This window comes from Marmota marmota, unplaced genomic scaffold (genome assembly GCF_001458135.2).
Source record: "Marmota marmota marmota unplaced genomic scaffold, marMar, whole genome shotgun sequence".
Lineage (NCBI taxonomy): Eukaryota > Metazoa > Chordata > Mammalia > Rodentia > Sciuridae > Marmota > Marmota marmota.
Genome location: NW_026000137.1, coordinates 5,033,832 through 5,052,927, shown reverse-complemented (window position 1 = coordinate 5,052,927; position 19,096 = coordinate 5,033,832). Strand labels below are relative to the sequence as shown.

General features: G+C 33.7%; 1 protein-coding gene across 5 annotated transcripts in view; it reads left to right on the top strand.

The window, feature by feature from the left end:
* The window catches only part of Adam22 (ADAM metallopeptidase domain 22), a 186,389-nt gene that overhangs the window by 146,649 nt on the left and 20,644 nt on the right, over positions 1 to 19,096 (top strand). For 3 of the 5 annotated variants that reach the window (XM_048785446.1, XM_048785445.1, XM_048785444.1), the window contains 5 exons: positions 1,178 to 1,297; positions 3,568 to 3,736; positions 6,258 to 6,357; positions 9,375 to 9,465; positions 12,808 to 12,825. In XM_048785446.1, the coding sequence (XP_048641403.1) occupies positions 1,178 to 1,297; positions 3,568 to 3,736; positions 6,258 to 6,357; positions 9,375 to 9,465; positions 12,808 to 12,825 (498 nt within the window). The remainder of the gene's footprint in view (positions 1 to 1,177; positions 1,298 to 3,567; positions 3,737 to 6,257; positions 6,358 to 9,374; positions 9,466 to 12,807; positions 12,826 to 19,096) is intronic. The other 2 variants (XM_048785447.1, XM_048785448.1) reach the window with 1 other exon arrangement.

Sequence of the window (19,096 nt, the reverse complement as noted above, 5' to 3'; positions counted from 1 at the left end):
GGAGGGGAGGGGGGATAGTAGAGGATAGGAAAGGCAGCAGAACACAACAGACACTAGTATGGCAATATGTAAATCAATGGATGTGTAGCTGATGTAATTCTGCAATCTGTATATGGGGCAAAAATGGGAGTTCATAACCCACTTGAATCAAAGTGTGAAATATGATATATCGAGAAATTTGTAATGTTTTGAACAACCAACAATAAAAAATTAAAAAAAGAGTAAAATAATGATATAATTTTAAAAGTTATTTTCAAAAACTGAATTAAAACATTGTGATAAATATGGATCTTAATTTTTGTCTGTTTGATGAAGTCTGATATTTCCATGTTTCGTCTGGCTTGACTGCTAGTAAATCTTCACAGATATTTACTAGAATATATTTTATTATTATCTCTACCAATAACTAAAATATGTTAGATGTAAAGAATACATATCATAGTATTTAATACCAGTGAAAATATCATATACGTTAAATTATAATCATATGTGATAATAGGAGAACTACTGAAATATTTCAGTTAATTGTTTCTTTCCTTCAATACTTAGAATTAAATCCAGGGACTCTTTACCACTGAACATCCCCAGTCCTTTTTATTTTGTTTTAATTTTTAGACAGGGCCTCACTAAGTTGCCAAGGCTGGCCTCAAACATGCAATCCTTCAGCCTCTGAAATATTTTAAAGATGCACTGGTGAGCCTTTGTGCCTGAAAATCTATAAACTACATGTAAAATATTTAACTACTACTTTGATTCTGGGAGTTAGGTGGCAGAAATGTCTATATTCTAAAATATACTTGTCCTAAGGTTATTCCTTAACTTATAAATACTAAAAAAAAGTCTATTATATGCAGTGATGTGTTACAAGCAAAGAGATTCTGATGTAAAAGAAGTCTATTTGATAGATAATTTTCCATAGATAAACACTTGAACCAAAGAGCAGTAAAAGAAACAATTGGAATTTTGATTCACCAACAAGAATTTCAGAGAAGACACTTTTTAAAGCAGGAGGGAAACTAATTTGGGCTTATTTTATTTTGCTTTGCATATGAGTAAGCAATATTGTTGATGGAAAACAAATCCTAAAATAAGACAAGATTATCATTCCAACTGTGCAAGGTTTGTTATATCTTTGGGGAAAGAAGTAAAGTAAATAATTGGTACTCTCTCAACACAGGGATGTGCTTTGTGGTTACCTTTTGTGTACCAACATTGGCAATATCCCAAGGCTTGGAGAACTCGATGGTGAAATCACATCCACTTTGGTTGTGCAACAGGGAAGAACATTAAACTGCAGGTAACTAACCACTCCGTGAGAACATTACTCATCTTACTTCCTAGGAATGCAGCTTAGGTGTATGTTTTCAGTTCACGTGCCTGTTAGTAAAGCCAAATAGAGTCTAATCCATGAAGGTGATTGAGTAAATTCAAACAGAAAAGAGATAAAGGGAAGGTAAGAATTAGTTGAATGTAGAATATTATGTGGTTGCTAGGAATGTGTTTAGTTGGTCAGTAAAATAAAGCAGGGTTTAGCTTGCATTTCTTTCTACGAAGGAAAGTGAATCATGACTTCTGGGTAAAATCAGCTTGTTAAATATATCCAAATGCTTTTGCTCCCTTCTGAATTCCTGCTAAAAGGATTCTAAGGGGGTCTTTTTTTTAAAGAGCTTATATGTCCACTAGAAGGCAGAGAAAAGGAAGGGAAACAGCAACAATGCAATTTTGGAACAAGTAAAGCAAATGTCTGTATGGCAGACAACTTACAGGAACTAAGAAAAATGAGTTTCTCAATAATGGGGAAAACTGAGACCCAATCAAAGATATAGTGTCACTTCCCAGAAGACTTAGAAATTGGTAGTAACATCCACCTTTGGAAGAGGGAGAAAAGGAATTTGGAAGAAAGGGGTGAAATACGATAGATGAATGAATGTATGTGAAATAGATATACTGATTATTTCTTCAACTCAGCTAAGAGTTGATTTGGGCTTTGTACTTACAGAGAATAAGAGTCAAGGTTTCTAACTGGGAATATTGATATCAAGGTTGTGTGGAAGTAGTCTAATCTCAGTGATGCTCAGTCAGAATGCCCTAAATTTCCAATAATCTATTTGGTTCCCCAATTCAGATATGAGCAGACTATCAGACATAGGAAGAAAGTTCTCCACATGAAAAAATTGGGGGGAAAAGAAAATTACTTATTAATATTTATGAAAGAAACAAGATTTCTATCATTTAGCAAGGAAATAGGGTATTGCCTTTAAAAAAAAATGTGGGGGAATATTCAGAGAAGAAAAAATGCTGTTGAAATTAAAATATAAAAATATAATGGTGAAAGTGAAACTCAGTAATTGTTATTATCTCCCTAAAAGTATTCAAAAAAGGCAAAAAAGGGAGCATAGAGGGAAAACCCATAAAATTAAAATAGAAATAATAAAGAGCACAGAAGGGAGGGAATTGTCAATGTGTAACTCTAGAACTGAAGGGCTTATATTTCCATTTTAACAGCCTCACTGGGTATCAGGTACAGTGGGTGTAATTAGAGGCACATCTAAACATATCCTTATGAAATTTTAGAACCTTGGAGTGAAGCAAAGAATACCAGAAGTTTCCACAAAGGAGGAAATCTTGAAAGCTTAACACTTAAAATGACTTAAGACTTTTATCAACAGAAACCCTGAGAGTCAGAAGACAACGGAGAAAATTATTTGCAAGTTGGAATTTTATAACAAAATGTCAAATCTGGTGTAAGAGTAGAAAATAATGACATTTTTAGATTTGCAAAATTTTCCAAAGTGTACTATTCAATACTCTTTCTCAGAAAGATACTGGAAATGGCGCTCCACCAAAACACAGGAGTAAGGTATTAGGTATAGGAAACAGGGGGAGAGTGGGTATGGAGGGAGGGAGAGAGAGATATGGAGATCCTCAAATTGATAGTTTGGGGAATCCTGGATTTATAGCTCTATGCCAGGTACATGGGGACAATCAGAACAGATAGGAGCAGGTCAGAAACTCAAGGGGAGATTTCTAAAGAAAGATCAGATACATCTTCTGTGGAGACTTTGGCAGAGAGACATTGGATTAGTTTTGAACTAATTGATGGTAAATTCTTAGAAAAGTAGGCAAAGAAACATTAAGCAAATGAAAAAATCAATCTAAGGAAAAATAAAAAGTAGTACAGGCAAAGAAATGTTTTACTCTTGACATTACTGTATCATGAAACCTATTTATTATTTCAAATCTAGTAATAGTGAACTTATTGGTTTTACATGATAACCAAGGCAAAATAGTAAAACTGTTTCAATTCAGGCTGGTATGTTTAAATCCTAAGCTATGTAAATGTATCTGAAAAATTAAAAGATTCAATTGTTTTCTCCCTTTAGATGTTGACATGCTTATACTACGTGCTTTTATTAAATAGTAGAAAATAGAAGAAATTATATCACTCAATTTAAAAAAATTAAGTAGAAAATAAAAGAAACAATATCGCCAGTTTTTGAGTATATTGTCAAGATGAATGTGAATTAATAGAATCCCATTTTCTTTTTGCTCCCCATTTATTTTTAGTGGTGGGCATGTTAAGCTTGAAGAAGATGTAGATCTTGGCTATGTGGAGGATGGGACACCCTGTGGTCCTCAAATGATGTGCTTGGAACACAGGTGTCTTCCTGTGGCTTCCTTCAACTTTAGTACTTGCTTAAGTGGTAAAGAAGGCACTGTTTGTTCAGGAAATGGAGTAAGTATTCAGCATCTTTGCCATGGGGAACTATTCATTTCTTTTACATAGCAGAAATAGACATGATCGTAAAATGCTTTTTCCAAAATTATGGAAACATGATTATCCATGTTTGTAGTTGGTATATGAACACGCATTTGATCATAGGCATTTGAATAATTTTTATTGTGTACTCTGAGAGAGTTTGGGAATAAGAAAGAGGATAAACTTCCTAACCAAGTTCTTATATCTTCTTTCTCATGTTAATGGGATTTCATATAGTATAATGCCAATTTTTTTTGTACAAGTGAACTAGGAAATAAATTTTAACAAACTGGAATAGGATTTTTTTTTTTTTTAAAAAGAAGAATAAAAAGGAGAGACTATGGCCACAATATTTAAGTACTGGTGTGATCTGGGCATTGACCTATCAGAACAGACCATAAATAACTGCTGTGGCTACCACTGTTAGTACCAACTGAGGAACTATAAAAGAATAGGGAAACGTTTCTCATAGATAGAGAGCAAGAATGGTGTTTAAAAGACTTTATTTTGTTCTTTCAGTTATTACCAGATAATATAGCTCCTATGTAAATAAGTTTATAAGTTAAGTATTTGCCCTCTATTAGTACCAAATTTCTATGCTAACAAAAATTTTGGTTCTTTGTCTTTTAGCATGTGATATGATTTTCTTTTTATTCTTGTTCTCAGTTCTTTGCTTGAATTGATTGTATTATCTAGGTGAGGGAAAGATTATGTTTTGTAATTTTAAGTCTTCAGTCTTGGTATTACATGTAATATTCCTGAGAGAGATGCCAAGAATTTTCTTAGGGAAGTAATGTAATCATCACTCTTTGACAAAGGATAGGAATTCCTTTGGCACATTAGAAAGGGAAGACACATAGTAAGTAGTTCTGCTGCTATAAGGGGATCTGTTAAATCCTCTTTCCTTAATTATAAACAGGATTTTAGAGAAAAATACTTTTTGGAGGGGACAATGGAAAAATAATGGAATTATTTTTGATTATGCAAAATAAATTTTCATATCTTCTTTATCTTAAAATTTGGGATACAAAATGCAGAGACCAAACAGTTCTATTAACCACTGGTTTAATTAATTTTAGTAAAAGAGTGACAGACACAAATAAATCAGATCGTAAATAACATCCACATAATTTACAACAATTATGCATAATACAGAAGTGATATATCCCAGATAACTTTAACTTAGAGTAATTCCACTCTCTATGACAAAAATTAAAATGGAGTATAGACAATATTTTTATGTACTATACATCTTATAATTGTGTATGTGGGCTTGCAATCAGATGGTTTAGAATCCCAGCTCTGCTTCTTACTAGCTGGGTGACATTGGGTAAACGATATAGCTTCTCTGTGGCTCGATTTCTTCCTCTATAAAATGGGAATGATAATGGTTCCTACTGTATAGGATTGTTGTGAAGAACAGTGAATTAATACTTGTAAGGAACTTAAAACAGTGCCCAGGACATGGTGAGTACTCAATGGGTGTCAGCTGTGCCATTTATTATAATCACTGTACACTGGTATCGCTGTCTGTTCTTGTCACTGTATCACTGGTACTGTCATATGATACGGAAACTGATGCTTAGAGATCCAGGTGACCTGGTTAAGGACCCTTGGTAAGACAGTAGTGAAACGGGGACTTGGGTCCAGGCCTTTTGACTTTAAGCCTAAATTTTTTTTATTCCTGCATAATTATTAATCTTAGTCACATGTAGATGTGGATGTATGTTGTCTTCTGCAATATTAGATTGGATAAGGCAGAAATACCTGTGCAGTGAAACCTGCCTCTCAGTTAAACCTACTTAGTTCTTTCCTTCTTCTCAATACATCCAGTTGATTTGAATAATAGAATCTAAGTGTAGATTCTCTTTCTGAGATGGATAAATGAAGAGATTATTTTCCTATGATTTAGTGGTTGCTGTCATTTTTATGTGAATCTTTCTACTTTGTGAGAGTTCTTAGTTCCCATGGGCCTGCGGCAGCTGGCTTCTATAATTTGGGTTGAGCTGACAGGGTTATAACCTTGTGAAGCTTTATTCTCAGACCACTGCAAAATAAATACCAGGACTTCCTGCTTCTTTGTGGTCTTTTCTTTATCTCATTCTGCTTCCTAAAAAGTTAATAATAAAATTTTGGCATAAAGAACCTTTTATGGAAGAAAAGCAAGACTTCATATTGGATAAATAACAAATAGTTGTATTTTTGCTTAGTTTTTAAATTTCTCTCATAACAAGTTAATAAAAGTCAAAATAGGAATTTCATTGACTTTTTTTGGACGTAAGATTAAGTCTTCTGCTGACATTTAAAAATTATGCCCTTTGGGCCAGCTGTTAGTCTAAGTGAGAAATAAAATAATTATTAGTAGGAAAAAAATATTAATAATTTTTCAGTGTCATCATATTCTCAGCATATTATTATCAGAAATTAATTAGAGTTTATTTTTCATGCCTTTGTACCAGAGAGTTGATACTTACTCTAGCTTGATTTTGGATTTCAGGTGTGCAGTAACGACCTGAAGTGTGTCTGTGATACGCTCTGGACAGGTGCAGACTGCAGCACTTTGTTACTTCACAATGAAGGTCCAAAGACTAGCAATGGTAGATATTTAATTTGGTGTCATTATGTCATCTTTTTGCACAAGTAAATAGAGAACTTCCCTTTGGTCATTTTTATCTAAGTTATTTTTTCTTTTTTAAACTTTATTTTTATTTGTTCATTTTTATGTGGTGCTGAGGATTGAACCCAGGGCCTCATATGTGCTAGGCAAGCGCTCTACCACTGAGCTACAACCCCAGCCCTATTTAAGTTATTTTATGATAACTCAAAATAAATTATATATACATAATAATGAATTATACTATACAAGTGGGGTCCACCTTATGAAACTAATCATTTTTATCAAATTATAATTATTTACATGTTGAGTATTACCTTGTTTAATGACTTAGCCTTAACATGTCCTACTTCAGAGAAATTTTTCAAGTATTCCACTTAACTGAGGCTGTCAACAAACCCTAGCATTTCTTTTAAATGAAGAAAATACTTATAGTTTAAGGGGAGAATTTTATTTATTTATTTATTTTATCTATTTTGGTACCAGGGATTAAACCCAGAGGCACCTAACCACTGAGTCACATCATCAGCCCTTTTATTTATTTATTTATTTATTTTGAGACAGGGTCTAGACTAAGTTATTCAGGGCCCTTTTAAGTTGCTTAGGATGTTCTCGAACTTGTGATCCTCCTGCCTCAGACTGCCAGGTCATTGGGATTACATGTGTGCACCACTGTGCCTGGCAAAGGGAGAATTTTATATGTACACACTTTATAAATAAGAAAAAGAAAAATTAAGAATTGATTTTTAAAATTTCATTTTTAATATTGTTATAAAATCTCACCAACCTTTAACTACACTTCTTGAACCTGAACTAGAAGTATACGTTGGCCAAGTTTCCTGAAAGCGGTTTTTGGATCAGAAACAACAGGGAGGCACATTTCTTAAAGCTGGGGTTGCTTGGGTGGAGAAGTGGAAATTAAATGCAGATAGTTGTAAGAACTCATACCTTAAAGGTAAATGTCTTCTTTTAAACCATTTTATTGCATATTCTTTTGCATAAAATAATGCTCAAATCCTGAAGTCCATTTGCCTCCAAAGGATGAGAAACTTAAGAAATGTATTACTTCTAGTCATCTAGACAGATTGGAAATGTTAGCTAGCGTGACTTTAACAAAGAAAGTCACAGAATGATTAAGATTTTAGGATCCTCAGACTTAGCAGCAGTAAGTGGTAGTGTGGAGCTTGTTTCCATAGTTAATGCAGAGGTGAGGATATTTATAAGTACATGGGTTTAAGTGACTTACCAAAAGACATACCATTACTTAGAAATAATCAAGACTAGCATCTAAGTTTATTTGTCCCTATTAAAACCCTTCATGAAAAGGAAGTGAGGACAGACATGCAAGGTCTTGGAATAAGAAAATCCCAGTAACCCAGAAGATGCACTGGCATCTGCATCCTCCCCTCTTATAGGGGACCAGTGCAGGTTGGAGCTGTCCACTCTCCTCTGATGCCCTAGCATTGCTGTCCTGCATGACTCCTGAGGGCTCCCAGACTGGGAGACTGCTGTTTTCTGCCATGGGAAATTGAAATCTCCAGTTACCCTTGATCACTAACCTTTGCTGTCTAGAAGGATGTCTCAGGAACAGACAAGGAAAGGTCTAAGCTGCTGTGGATGAAAGCCCTGCATACAATTAAACGAGGTATAAATCATAATTAGCAGTGTGGGAGCCAGGCCTTGGATGGGCCTTCTCTGCCTTTAGTCCTTTACGTGGACTTACCGACTATGGGTTGGATTCACTGCCATTATCCCTTAGGGATCACATCTCAACCTGCCTGTTGATGGGTGCTGATGATGCCATCGCTCAGTCCTGAGTTTTGTCTGCCCTGTATTCTGCTCCCCTTTCCCTCTGCCCTCCTGGTGCCACCTCCCTCTTGTGCCACAATGACACCAATATCCCCTCACTAGACCATTTTTCCCTTTGGGTTTTTCTACCCTAGGATGCCACAGCCATTGTTGTCCAATTGGGAGTGACAAGCCAGTGCTTCTATCATCTGCACCCCTGAGTACTGATCATAGAAACCTGTAGATGTATTTTCTCCCTTAAGAAGCTTATATTGACTTTGAGAGACAAAATATCACACACATAACTTAGAGCAGCAAGGGTCTTGCATTAATTGTCAAAATGGAGTAATTTAAGTAATAACATTTCTAGAATTTCAGAGAAAGAAATAAGGGTCAAAAGGAACACTATAGGGGATGACAGTCAGCGTCTCGTTGGGGGGTTCTTCTTCCTGCTGAGGAGGGTGTAAGCCACCTGAGAAATTAAAGTGTAGAATAATTAGTGAAGAACAAAAGACAAAGAGTCAGAAACACATTTTCAAAAGCAGAGCCCTGATAGGTTTAGTTCACATGGGAGCTGGAACTAGACAAGGCAAAATGGCTCCAGTGGTTTATTAAGGGGGTACATCAAAGGCAGGGATAAGGTTTCAAGGGTGGAATCTTGCTTTGTGATGTCTTGCAGTCAGCAGATTGATTGGCATCTTGGCTGGTCACACCCATCTCAGGTGTTGTGTGGGACATGGCAGAGCGGAATAGGAATTCACAGTGTCTCTGGGCAGTCTTACATAGAGGAAATGACCACTGGAAATTCCCAGACATCAGCTGTTCCTATTCAATGGGCTTCGATGCACGGTAGCCCACACATAGCACATGGATGGCTCCCTACAGAACAGATTTCTTAAAATGCCTTCCTAAAGGGTACTTTCTTAGTATCATTCTTCTTCCATCTTTTAGTTTAATGATATAAGGTTTCCCAGAAAAATACATGGGAAGTACAACTGTGCAAAATGCACTTGGGCAAGAATTAAAAAGGAGTGTAAATTCGTTTTAAAAGAATTGATATGGCTTGCTGACTTATGGTTGATTTTTCTTTCCTTTGAAAATATTACTTTTTTTTAACAAATAGTGTTCTTAATGTGATGATTACAAATCTGAAGAATGAAGTTCTGAAGGAATTTTATCTCACTGATGTTCTTTTTTTTTTTTTCCATCCAGGTGTTGCTGGCATCAATATCATAATAGGCATAATTGCTGGCACCATTTTAATGCTGGCCCTCATATTAGGAATAACTGCCTGGGGTTATAAGTAAGTGAAATGACTCAGTATTAGTACTATAAGACATACTTTGAAACACATTGATTAAATGAAAACATCTAGAAAGTTTTATCTTATTGGATAAATACGCTTGCATTGAAAAAACAGTCTTGCTCAACAATCAATGATAACCTTTGGCATAGTTAGAGGTAATAATAATTTTAGCAGTTTTTAGATTTTGAGACAATTCCCTTCTGTTCTGAAAGTACTGAATATTTTTTTTTCAAAATCACTGAAGTGAGTTAAAATCAACTTAAATTGTGTCTAATACAAAGGCTAGGTTTCTTTGCTTTTTAATGACAAAGTTTCCTTTACTTAAACCATACTCAAAATCTAGGCAAGACAGTCAGTTAGAGAGCAGCACAATAATAACAGTTATCAAAGAACAGAAGCAGCAGATCTCTTAATGAGCCATGCATCTCACTAAGGTGATACCCCTTGTCCTCAGGGCCATTATGAAGGAGGCACAACTTTTTGTGATGTACATGAGTGTTTATGTGAAAAAAAGACTGTCATGATATTTGATTTGTTAAAATGAAAACTCCATGTTAAAAAAATCAAAAGCCTAATTCTTCCTTAAGTTTTATAGTTTAACTTACAACTTTTTGATTCTATACATAAATTTTAAAAAGTTAAAAGTCATACTGCTTTTGAATATTTGATACTCTTAAACATTTTCTTCAGTAAATGCCTTCAAGCATTTATTTATAAATTTAATGTGTTCAGTTTCCTCTTTAAATACTTATGATGTGAAAACTTTCTTTAGTCTACAAAAACTAATTTAAGTTTAGTAAGTTAAAACTTAAATATGGCCAACCTTTAATTCTCTTTAGTATTTAAACTTAAAGTCATATTCTGTCCATCTCTAATGACAATGTTCCTGTCCACCAGCCTTGGGTTTTTCTCCATTTGGAAGCCCTAGCACTTTGGCTTGGCATTCCTGGCATTATCTCATTTCACAGCATATTTTTCAGCATGAATTGAACTTGGGTCAAAAAAAATGGGATTAGAATATTTGGAATTTTAAAGTTATGCCATATTTTTGATAGATTCATCTTTGTTCTGTGGGTTGATATATATCAAACTTTCAATACCTTGCCCACAGAAAGCATTATGTAATTGCTATAATTATTATCATTTAACATGGAGATGTGTAATCAAATTAAAGGAAACACATTTGAAAGACTATATGGCAATTGCTTGTAAGCTCTAAACCTTCAAAGAGTATCTTTGAAAAGGGAGCACAGTTACTTTACAGCCAGGATAAATGTTGTATGCAGCAGGCATTAAAGACAGAAAGACTCTCATAGAAGACTGTATTAACAAATTGCCCAGACAGCATACTAGAGTGTAGCAGAGTGTAGCAGGGATGACATAGTGAAGGAGCACACAGCAGAGGAGTAAGCTCTGCCCTGATTAAATCTGCATCACTTATCTCCATACCAGTTCATAGCAGATGCTTATGAGCCTTTTTTATGTGCAGGTCATTTGGTATATTGCACATTTACATTTGCACACTCTAACTTCAGCAAAACATTTTAAGTTTTAAAATCATATGTCTGAAAAGAAAGCTTTTCATCATATGACATCCCCTTACAACTGCAGGTGGGTAAGCTGCACCTTAGGTCACACTGTTTCCTCTACCTCCCTGATGCAGGACTTGCGAAGTAATTGCCATCACAAGCATTGCTGTCTTGAAGCAGCTCAGTGATTTCATTTGGTCACACGAAAATAGAAAGGATAATTGATAGCTCTGGAGGGTGTGATTTTTCCGCCACCTACTGATGCATGTGGATATTTCATTTTTCCAATCTTGGTAGAACTTCCTGTTCAGAAAACATGAAACTTTTAACACTTTCCTTTTGCTTATAAAATTACCTGTGTCTGTTTATTGAAATAACCTGCTTTCTATTTGTTTCATTTGGGATTTTACTCTTTAAAATACACTTCTGAATACATACATTTTGCAGGTTGATTAAGGAAAAAGATAAATATTGTTCATATTACAGTATTCTCCTCATAAGTAATTTGAACCTAAATGATTAACACTTTAATGTTTCTAAACTTATTTGAATACATTTAGAAATAGAATGAGAATTTAGAAATTTTAATAGAGGAATTAAACTAATAAGTGATATTTCATATATTCTCTTTGAAAATCAAAAGCAGATTTAAGGTCTGGGAACTCATTTTTTCATTTTTTAGGTCTGCTTGTTAAACTTTCCACTCTTTCTTGAAGCCCTGGGTGGGGAATAGCAGGAATAGGAAATGAGAAATCCTCATCTAGAACTGTATGGCTCAAGTAATCAGCTTGAGGGAATAAAAAGCAAAACATGCTGAATGGAAAGATACCAGGCTTATATTCCCCCCATCCCAAAGTCTTCAAAATTGAAACTAATAACAAATGGGCACTTTTACCCTCCTGTGCCTGTTATGATCCTGATAATGTGGGTGGAGGTGCCAGGAAGGACATTCACATTTAGACATTGTCCTTGATCTTAGAGGAAGGAATCCCAAATAATTCAGTCTTCCATATATTCTAATTATGTCAAGAGAGAAAGTCAACAACTCTTGAAACTCACTGGTATTGCACTGTTACACCCTTCAGAACAATTTTTTAAGATCAGTTTATTTTATCATATGGCAAATAAACCTAAGTTTATTTTAGTATTTGGTCAAATAAAAAAGAGACTAAAATTGAGCAGGTATTTCCAACGTGATTCTTGAGTGAATAAGTAGTAATAACTACAAAGGTCATCCATAACAGCTGTGAATTAACTCACTCATTTGTCACACATGATGAAATCAAATGTTCTGGTGTGTATTTATATTTTCCTATTTGAAATTCTTAGGAACAGCTATAGTTGGGGGTTTGTATTCTAACAGGAATAAATTATGATTATTATTTCTATGAAAATATAATTAATTTTTGCAAGTCATCAACTGGATTCATCAACTTTATTATTTAAATCAACATATGTGTCTGAAATCCTGTATTTAAAATAGGATTAGAATTTTACTAATCATTAGAATATTATTAATACTCAGTGTAGTACAATTGATGTTGTGGAAAGTTACTCTTTAAAGATTCTTTATTTGTTTAAAAATGACAGATTATCTGACAAAAATGTCACCAGTCTATTGGTGTGATCTTTTCTAATGATAAAGTGGAATTTTTATGTGTATTCCCCATTTTAACTCTGCAATTCAGAATCTTCTAGCAAAGTCCTTTCAATGAATGCCAGAGCTTTTATGTTGAGTGCTCTGTTTAATGTGCTTTCATAGGTTACTAATTCTTGTGTTTTTCCCCTCTCTCTTCTTGTTCATGAAAAGAAACTATCGAGAACAGAGGTATGTGATTAGATTAATATGAACATGTAACTGAAAGGTTTAACCCCTGATTCATATCACTGGAATTCATACATGCAATTATAAATCAAGTTCACTTTATTTTTATTCTACATTGATCTTGATTTTTCATGATATTGAAATAGTTTTAATTGTGTTATTTTTATCATTATATATGTACAGAAATTGAATTTTTCCATCAAAAACAGACTTCCTTCATGTTAAGTTGTCATGTTTGTTTACATTAGTTTATTGACTTTTCTTTGTTTATGACACTCTTATTGCCTAATACTATCTGAGGAAATTTATTTTTCTTTGTTACTGTTGTTATATTAATAACTTTCATTCATAAGTGACAATTTATTTGGCTACACTGTAGCTACCAGGGGAATGTTCTGGCACTTGGTGAAAATGTTATTTGTGCATGAGAAAAAAAAAATTTACTCTGATTAGGTGATCACACAGGTAGTTAAAGAAGGAATTTGCATAGTTGGAATCTCTGATTGTCTCCTGTACTTTTTTTATTAAATAAAAATTCCCACAGAGAAAATTATTCAACATAACTTTATAATCCATCTTTGGCAACCATATAAAAAGACATACAAAGAAATATTGTTGTTCTGTAAGAATTGTTAATTTTATATAAATTACCACATAGTGCTGGGGCATACCATTCACTTTTCACATTTAAAAAGTTACTAATACTATTAACTATGGATAGAAAAAATTAAAATGTCCTGGAAATGAATAACTCAGACCAGGTCTTGTGTATAGTACAGTATTTAGTTCTGCATTCAGGGTATTTGTGCAAATTGCTACCTACTTATCTTTTTCTGTTGTTCTATTACTTGCCTGAGGCAGGTTAAGAATAAGATGTAATAAATATGGTGATACTTTTCCAGGCTCTAACCACAACTTTCATTTTTTCACAAATTGAAAAATTAAACTTTATTTTTCTGTATGTTTCTGTCTAAATCTAAAACCCCTGAAGACTTTAGCCATAAATATCTGTAGACTATCTGTAATTCTAAGGTATCCGCAAGGTACCAGTTAGCATAGGTTTAGGAAATATTGACCTTGCCCTGGAGTAACTAACACATAATTAATAAAAAATGTGAAACTGAGACAAAATTGACTAAATTTTGGAAACAAGTAGATTTCTTTGTGACTTGTTTTAAACTCTTTTAAAAAATATTTTTAGTTGTAGATGGACACAATACCTTTATTTTATTTATTTTATGTGGTGCTAAGGATCAAACCCAGTGCCTCACATGTGCTAGGCAAATGCTCTGACACTGAGCTACAGCTCTAGTCCCCTATTTTGAACTCTTGTGTCTATAAGCACTTGAGTAGAGAAAGAGCCATTTAGGCTTTTAATTGGGTAGAAATTGATTTAGTCATATTAGAAATCTAAGGTTGATAGCTTTCTTCAGTGGAAGACAGACTTTGGTTGATGTAACAGAGAATTTATGTTTGAGCTCCATTTCCATAGGAACTAAAGCAATAATGTAATTTAATACTGCTGAATATATAAAAAAGAAAGCAAAATGACTCAATTATGTAGCATAAGCAAAGCCAAGAGTACTCTTAGGTTTTGTTGTCCCTAAGAATGCTATCCAGAATAAGGAAATTGCCCACACTTTACAAAAATGCTTTGTTTAAAACTATGCACCATTTTTTTATTCTAACTCATCATATGCATGGATACAGTTTAAAGCATTTTCACACTATGAATCTCCTGTATTTGACTAATAAGTTTTCACATCTTCTAGTGTTACTAAGTCATCATTTCATTGATATGACTACTCCTTTGGAATCTAGTACATGTTTTGAAAGTTGTCACATCTACAGTGGGTATTTGTTTTATATATTTGATATATTTCACCAAAAGCTTTTTTTTTTTTTTCGTCGTTGTCTATAGCTAATGAATGTTAGACTTGTACAATAATTCTCAAAATGGAGAATAGCAGTGATTGGACTTAAACCAGGAAGTTATGAATATATAGGTATCTTTTGAAGGATTTTTCTTTCTGAAGATATGTTAGGTTTTTGTTTGTTTGTTTGTTTGTTTTTCAAGTGCCAGGGATTGAACTCAGGGCCTCATACATGCTGGGCAAGTGCTGTACCATGGAGGTACACTTCTAGCCCTGACAGTACATGTAATGATGGAGAAGGGGTCAGGCCAACAGAACAAGTATGCATTAGGAAATTTTTAATCTTGTACAATTATTTATAGTCAAATAAATATCTGTGAGTTCCAAAGGATGACAAGAAGTAGAATTAAGAATTTTGGGTTGTCATTGTCTTAAATTAGGTTTTTCCTTGGAGTTCTGTGGTGGGAGGAGCAATTGACAAGGAATTAGGAATCTAGTATGAGATGTGGAGAAGTCACAAGTTTCCTCAACTCTATAATCAAAAAGAGTTCTTTGTAATCTTTAAAGCATTATGGTAAAGGGAAGTTATTTGTATGTGGTTTGTAAAGACTTTGTGTTTCTCTGATCTTCAAATAAAAGAGGTGGATGTTGTTCTCAAAGAGGAATGTAGCTATCCTCAATCTGAATGAGGCCCACCCCTACCAGCTGAGCTGGTAAAGGGGTTGGTGAACATGAAGGCTTGCTTTGACACCAAAAGAAAGATCTAATAAGTATGTAGTATCTCACCATTTTCTTATAAAAAATGTCAGATGATGCACAACTTTCAATTTATTTGAGAAGACAGGCAAGTAATTCTGTAATTGAATGTGACAACCTGATAATTTTCCCTCCTGAGGATGTGTCCTCAAGGTTTTAAGTATATTAAGGATTGTGTTGTCTGTTTACTTGCAAGTTAACAAAGAGATGAGAAGCAAACCTATTTTCTTTCTTTTTGTTCACAAATTGCTTACTTAAAAAATAGAAGCCCTGTTCTGGGACCAGTGGAGGCCGAACCCCACACATGTACAATCAGTTGAAACCTGTCAGTGTCACCTTATGAAGCATAGATCCATGGAACCAAGGAGCCATGCAGAAGCTCCTTTATCCTTTTTCTTTAAATTTCCAGGAAAAAAAAAAACACTCCACACTTTTCACTTGATGTTATTATTTGTATCATAGTATAATAGCTTTAGGATTTAGCAGTTGTGACAAGAATTCTAAGTAGGTTTTAGTTTTCAGGCATGTTTGCAAATAGAGTAAGAAATAGTAACTGAACTTAGATTTATAAAACATCCCTATTCAGCTGAAATCCTTTTCTTGTCTGAAATGAACATACATCACTATGATTAATGAAAAATAGAATATAATAAATCATCTTTCTGACCTATGGTTTAATCTTAAGCAGTCTACTCTTTTCCACCCCCATTTCTTTCTACTTTTTTTTTCTTTTTCTCTCTCATGTTTTAGGTACTTTGTTTTCTGCTTGTGGACTTCCTATCTTTTTTCCAAACCTTTCTTGGTTTCTTTTAATATTATTATTATTATTTCAATGATATTTATGCATCTGTTAATATACTATTTTAGGAAATATTGGTATACCTTGAACAATATTTCCTAAAATAGTAAATTAACAATTTCAGTAAGAGAAAGATTAATATTAAGACTTATTTAAACTTTTTTCTTTCATGTTCAGTAAGCATAAGTATTGTCAAAATTAATATTAAAGATCAATGGATGCTTTTAGGAAAGAACAGACTTCTCTTATAACAGGATCAACAATTTGCTTAAAGACTTTTGGGGTGATCCCAGAAATCTCTTTGAATGTTTAAATTTATAATGCTCACATAGCTAGATGATTTATGAATATAAACATGTTATCTTCTGAAATAGAATAAGAACAAGAAAACAATAACAATGAATACTGTAGTCCTAGAAATAAATAATAATTAACAGTTTGTATGCATCAGCTCCTCCAAAGTCATTAAGTTATAGGGATTGTTCCTTGTGTTAGAGAATAGGATTACCTTCAAAGAATGTTATCGAATGAGATGCATCAGTTCAAAGCACAAATTGGTATGAAAATGTGTAGAGAGGAAAAAAAGACAATCTGTAATTAATGTAGGAAGGGATGACCTTTGAGGAAAAAGAACTTAATTACATAGTATTCATTTTGGTTATTGTTTACCAAAAATCATGTACATGTCTAAAATGTTTGCATATAATATGAGAAATATGAGGTGATTTTTCCTGTTATAAAACCACTAGCCAGGCCATCTACCAAGGTAATCACTTTCAAATTCAGATTTGAGGGAACATGAAAAACACTCAAAATGTAGGAAGAAAGCTGTAAAAATTATTAATAAAGAATTAGGGGGAAAAGTTCAGTTTAAAATTTTTAAGGGCATTATTTAATTGATTTTTTATGATGTTTCATAACAAATGATGCAAGATTATTTATTGATCATGGGGGCCTAATATTCTCTACTTCCTCTAAAACAAGAAGAAATAGTTTTTTAAAAATGCATAATGAATATTTTTTAAAGATAAATTTATGGACAGTGAAGAATATTAAATATTCTCAAGAGTTTTTTTTTTTTTTTTTTAAATTCAAAACCTACCACAGAAAAAAGTATGAAAACAAGTTGCATCCATTCCTTGTGAAATTTTCAGGAGAATGTGGAAAATTAGTTTCTGTATGTTGGAGACTTTATAGGGAACATAGATAAGAATCAAATCTTGCTGGATTGTTAAAGGAGGTGATGCCCCAGAAGTACATTAAATTGAAACTCCCTTTCAATTCCTTGACGGAAGCCCATAGCTTTTAACTTTACCATTTAGGATGTTTGTACACTGTGTAAAAAGTGACCGTGACCACAGAGAAGTTACCTTGAAGAGGTGGTAAAACATTCTCGGTCTAAGACAAAACAGAACTGGGTTCCAATGTGGGAGGTAGTCCATCTGCACCTGCAGTATCAGAATGCCAGGGTAAATACCTAAAAGCCAAAAATCTGTGAAGAAAAGGTCATTTGGGGAAAGAAAGTAAAAAGAAAGGTTCGGTGTGGTTCTGAGCTTGTTTTTGTTTAATTTGAATTTGTTGAGGCACATCTCATTGCCTTCCTAAGGTCATCATTAAAGGTAATAGGGACAGAAGGACTATATTGGCCATCAATATTGTTATTGGACATATGATGCTGACATTCTGTAGTAATCTTTTTAACATGCTTATATAATACAATAGGGAAGTTTCTTCCTTGAGACAAAATATGGAACTCTGATTTTATTAAGGGCATTTTGTTTTTCAAGTATTGAAGGAGTATGTTCCTAATGTGGGATAAAACAGAAAATATGAATAGAGATCAAAGATCTCTTACATAGGAAAATATATTGTTTGTTGTTACTATGAACACTATAAGTATCAAGGCTTTTATATTTTCCCTATAAAATCAATTTTTCATAATAACCAGGAAAAAGAAAGGGTAACTGTCATGAGCTGAAGTCACTTATAGAATTAAAAAAATATATTTTGGAGAAAACTGAAAAAATTATGGGTAGAATCAATATTATAAACTAGTTAGTGAGAATTCCTTTTTTAAGTTAAAATATAGAGAAGTAGCTTAAATCATACAAGTTAAAGTACATACTTTTTTATTTCCATTGAAAACTTTTTGAGACTTGTAGAGATGTGTTCACATAGCATTGACATAATATGACATGGGATGTACAGTCATCAGAAAACAAATAATGAAATATTTTAAATATTTACAACAATGTGGGAAATCAATATAGACAAGCAGACATCTGAAAGTGGCATTTTGGGGTTGAAATTTAGCATCAGTAAGTAACCAAGCTTATCATAGTAACTAAGGAGAAACCAAACATGAAAAGGGAATTAGCAAATTTGTGCTATTGTTGGAGATTTATTTATTTAAGTGTAGCTTTGTTTAAAATTCTTAATCCAGTGCTAGTTTGTGCCACCTTCAGTGATAGCGCTGGATGAACTGAGTCAGGTTTGGGTGCAAGTTGTCTATTTGGGCAACACGCATTGGCAGGTGATCGGATTGGCACGGTGAGAGGGTTGACTGTGGGGGGCGGTGGGGCTATATAAAGTTTCTATCTGGTTCACTTAGGAGAAGTAATAAAAATCTGTACCAATTTTAGTTTTTTCAAAGAGAGATGAGTGGGTTAATACCTGTGCAGATTAAATAGCTGTTCTTGTTGTTCTCCTACCACAGTGGAATTGGAGGACTGCCACCCACTGTCCTCCTACAAATGTCCTTCCATAGTCTCCACAGAAATTCAGTTAACTGTTCAACCCTTTCTTCCTCTATTAAATGATCTTCCTTCGCATATTCAAGTGTGCA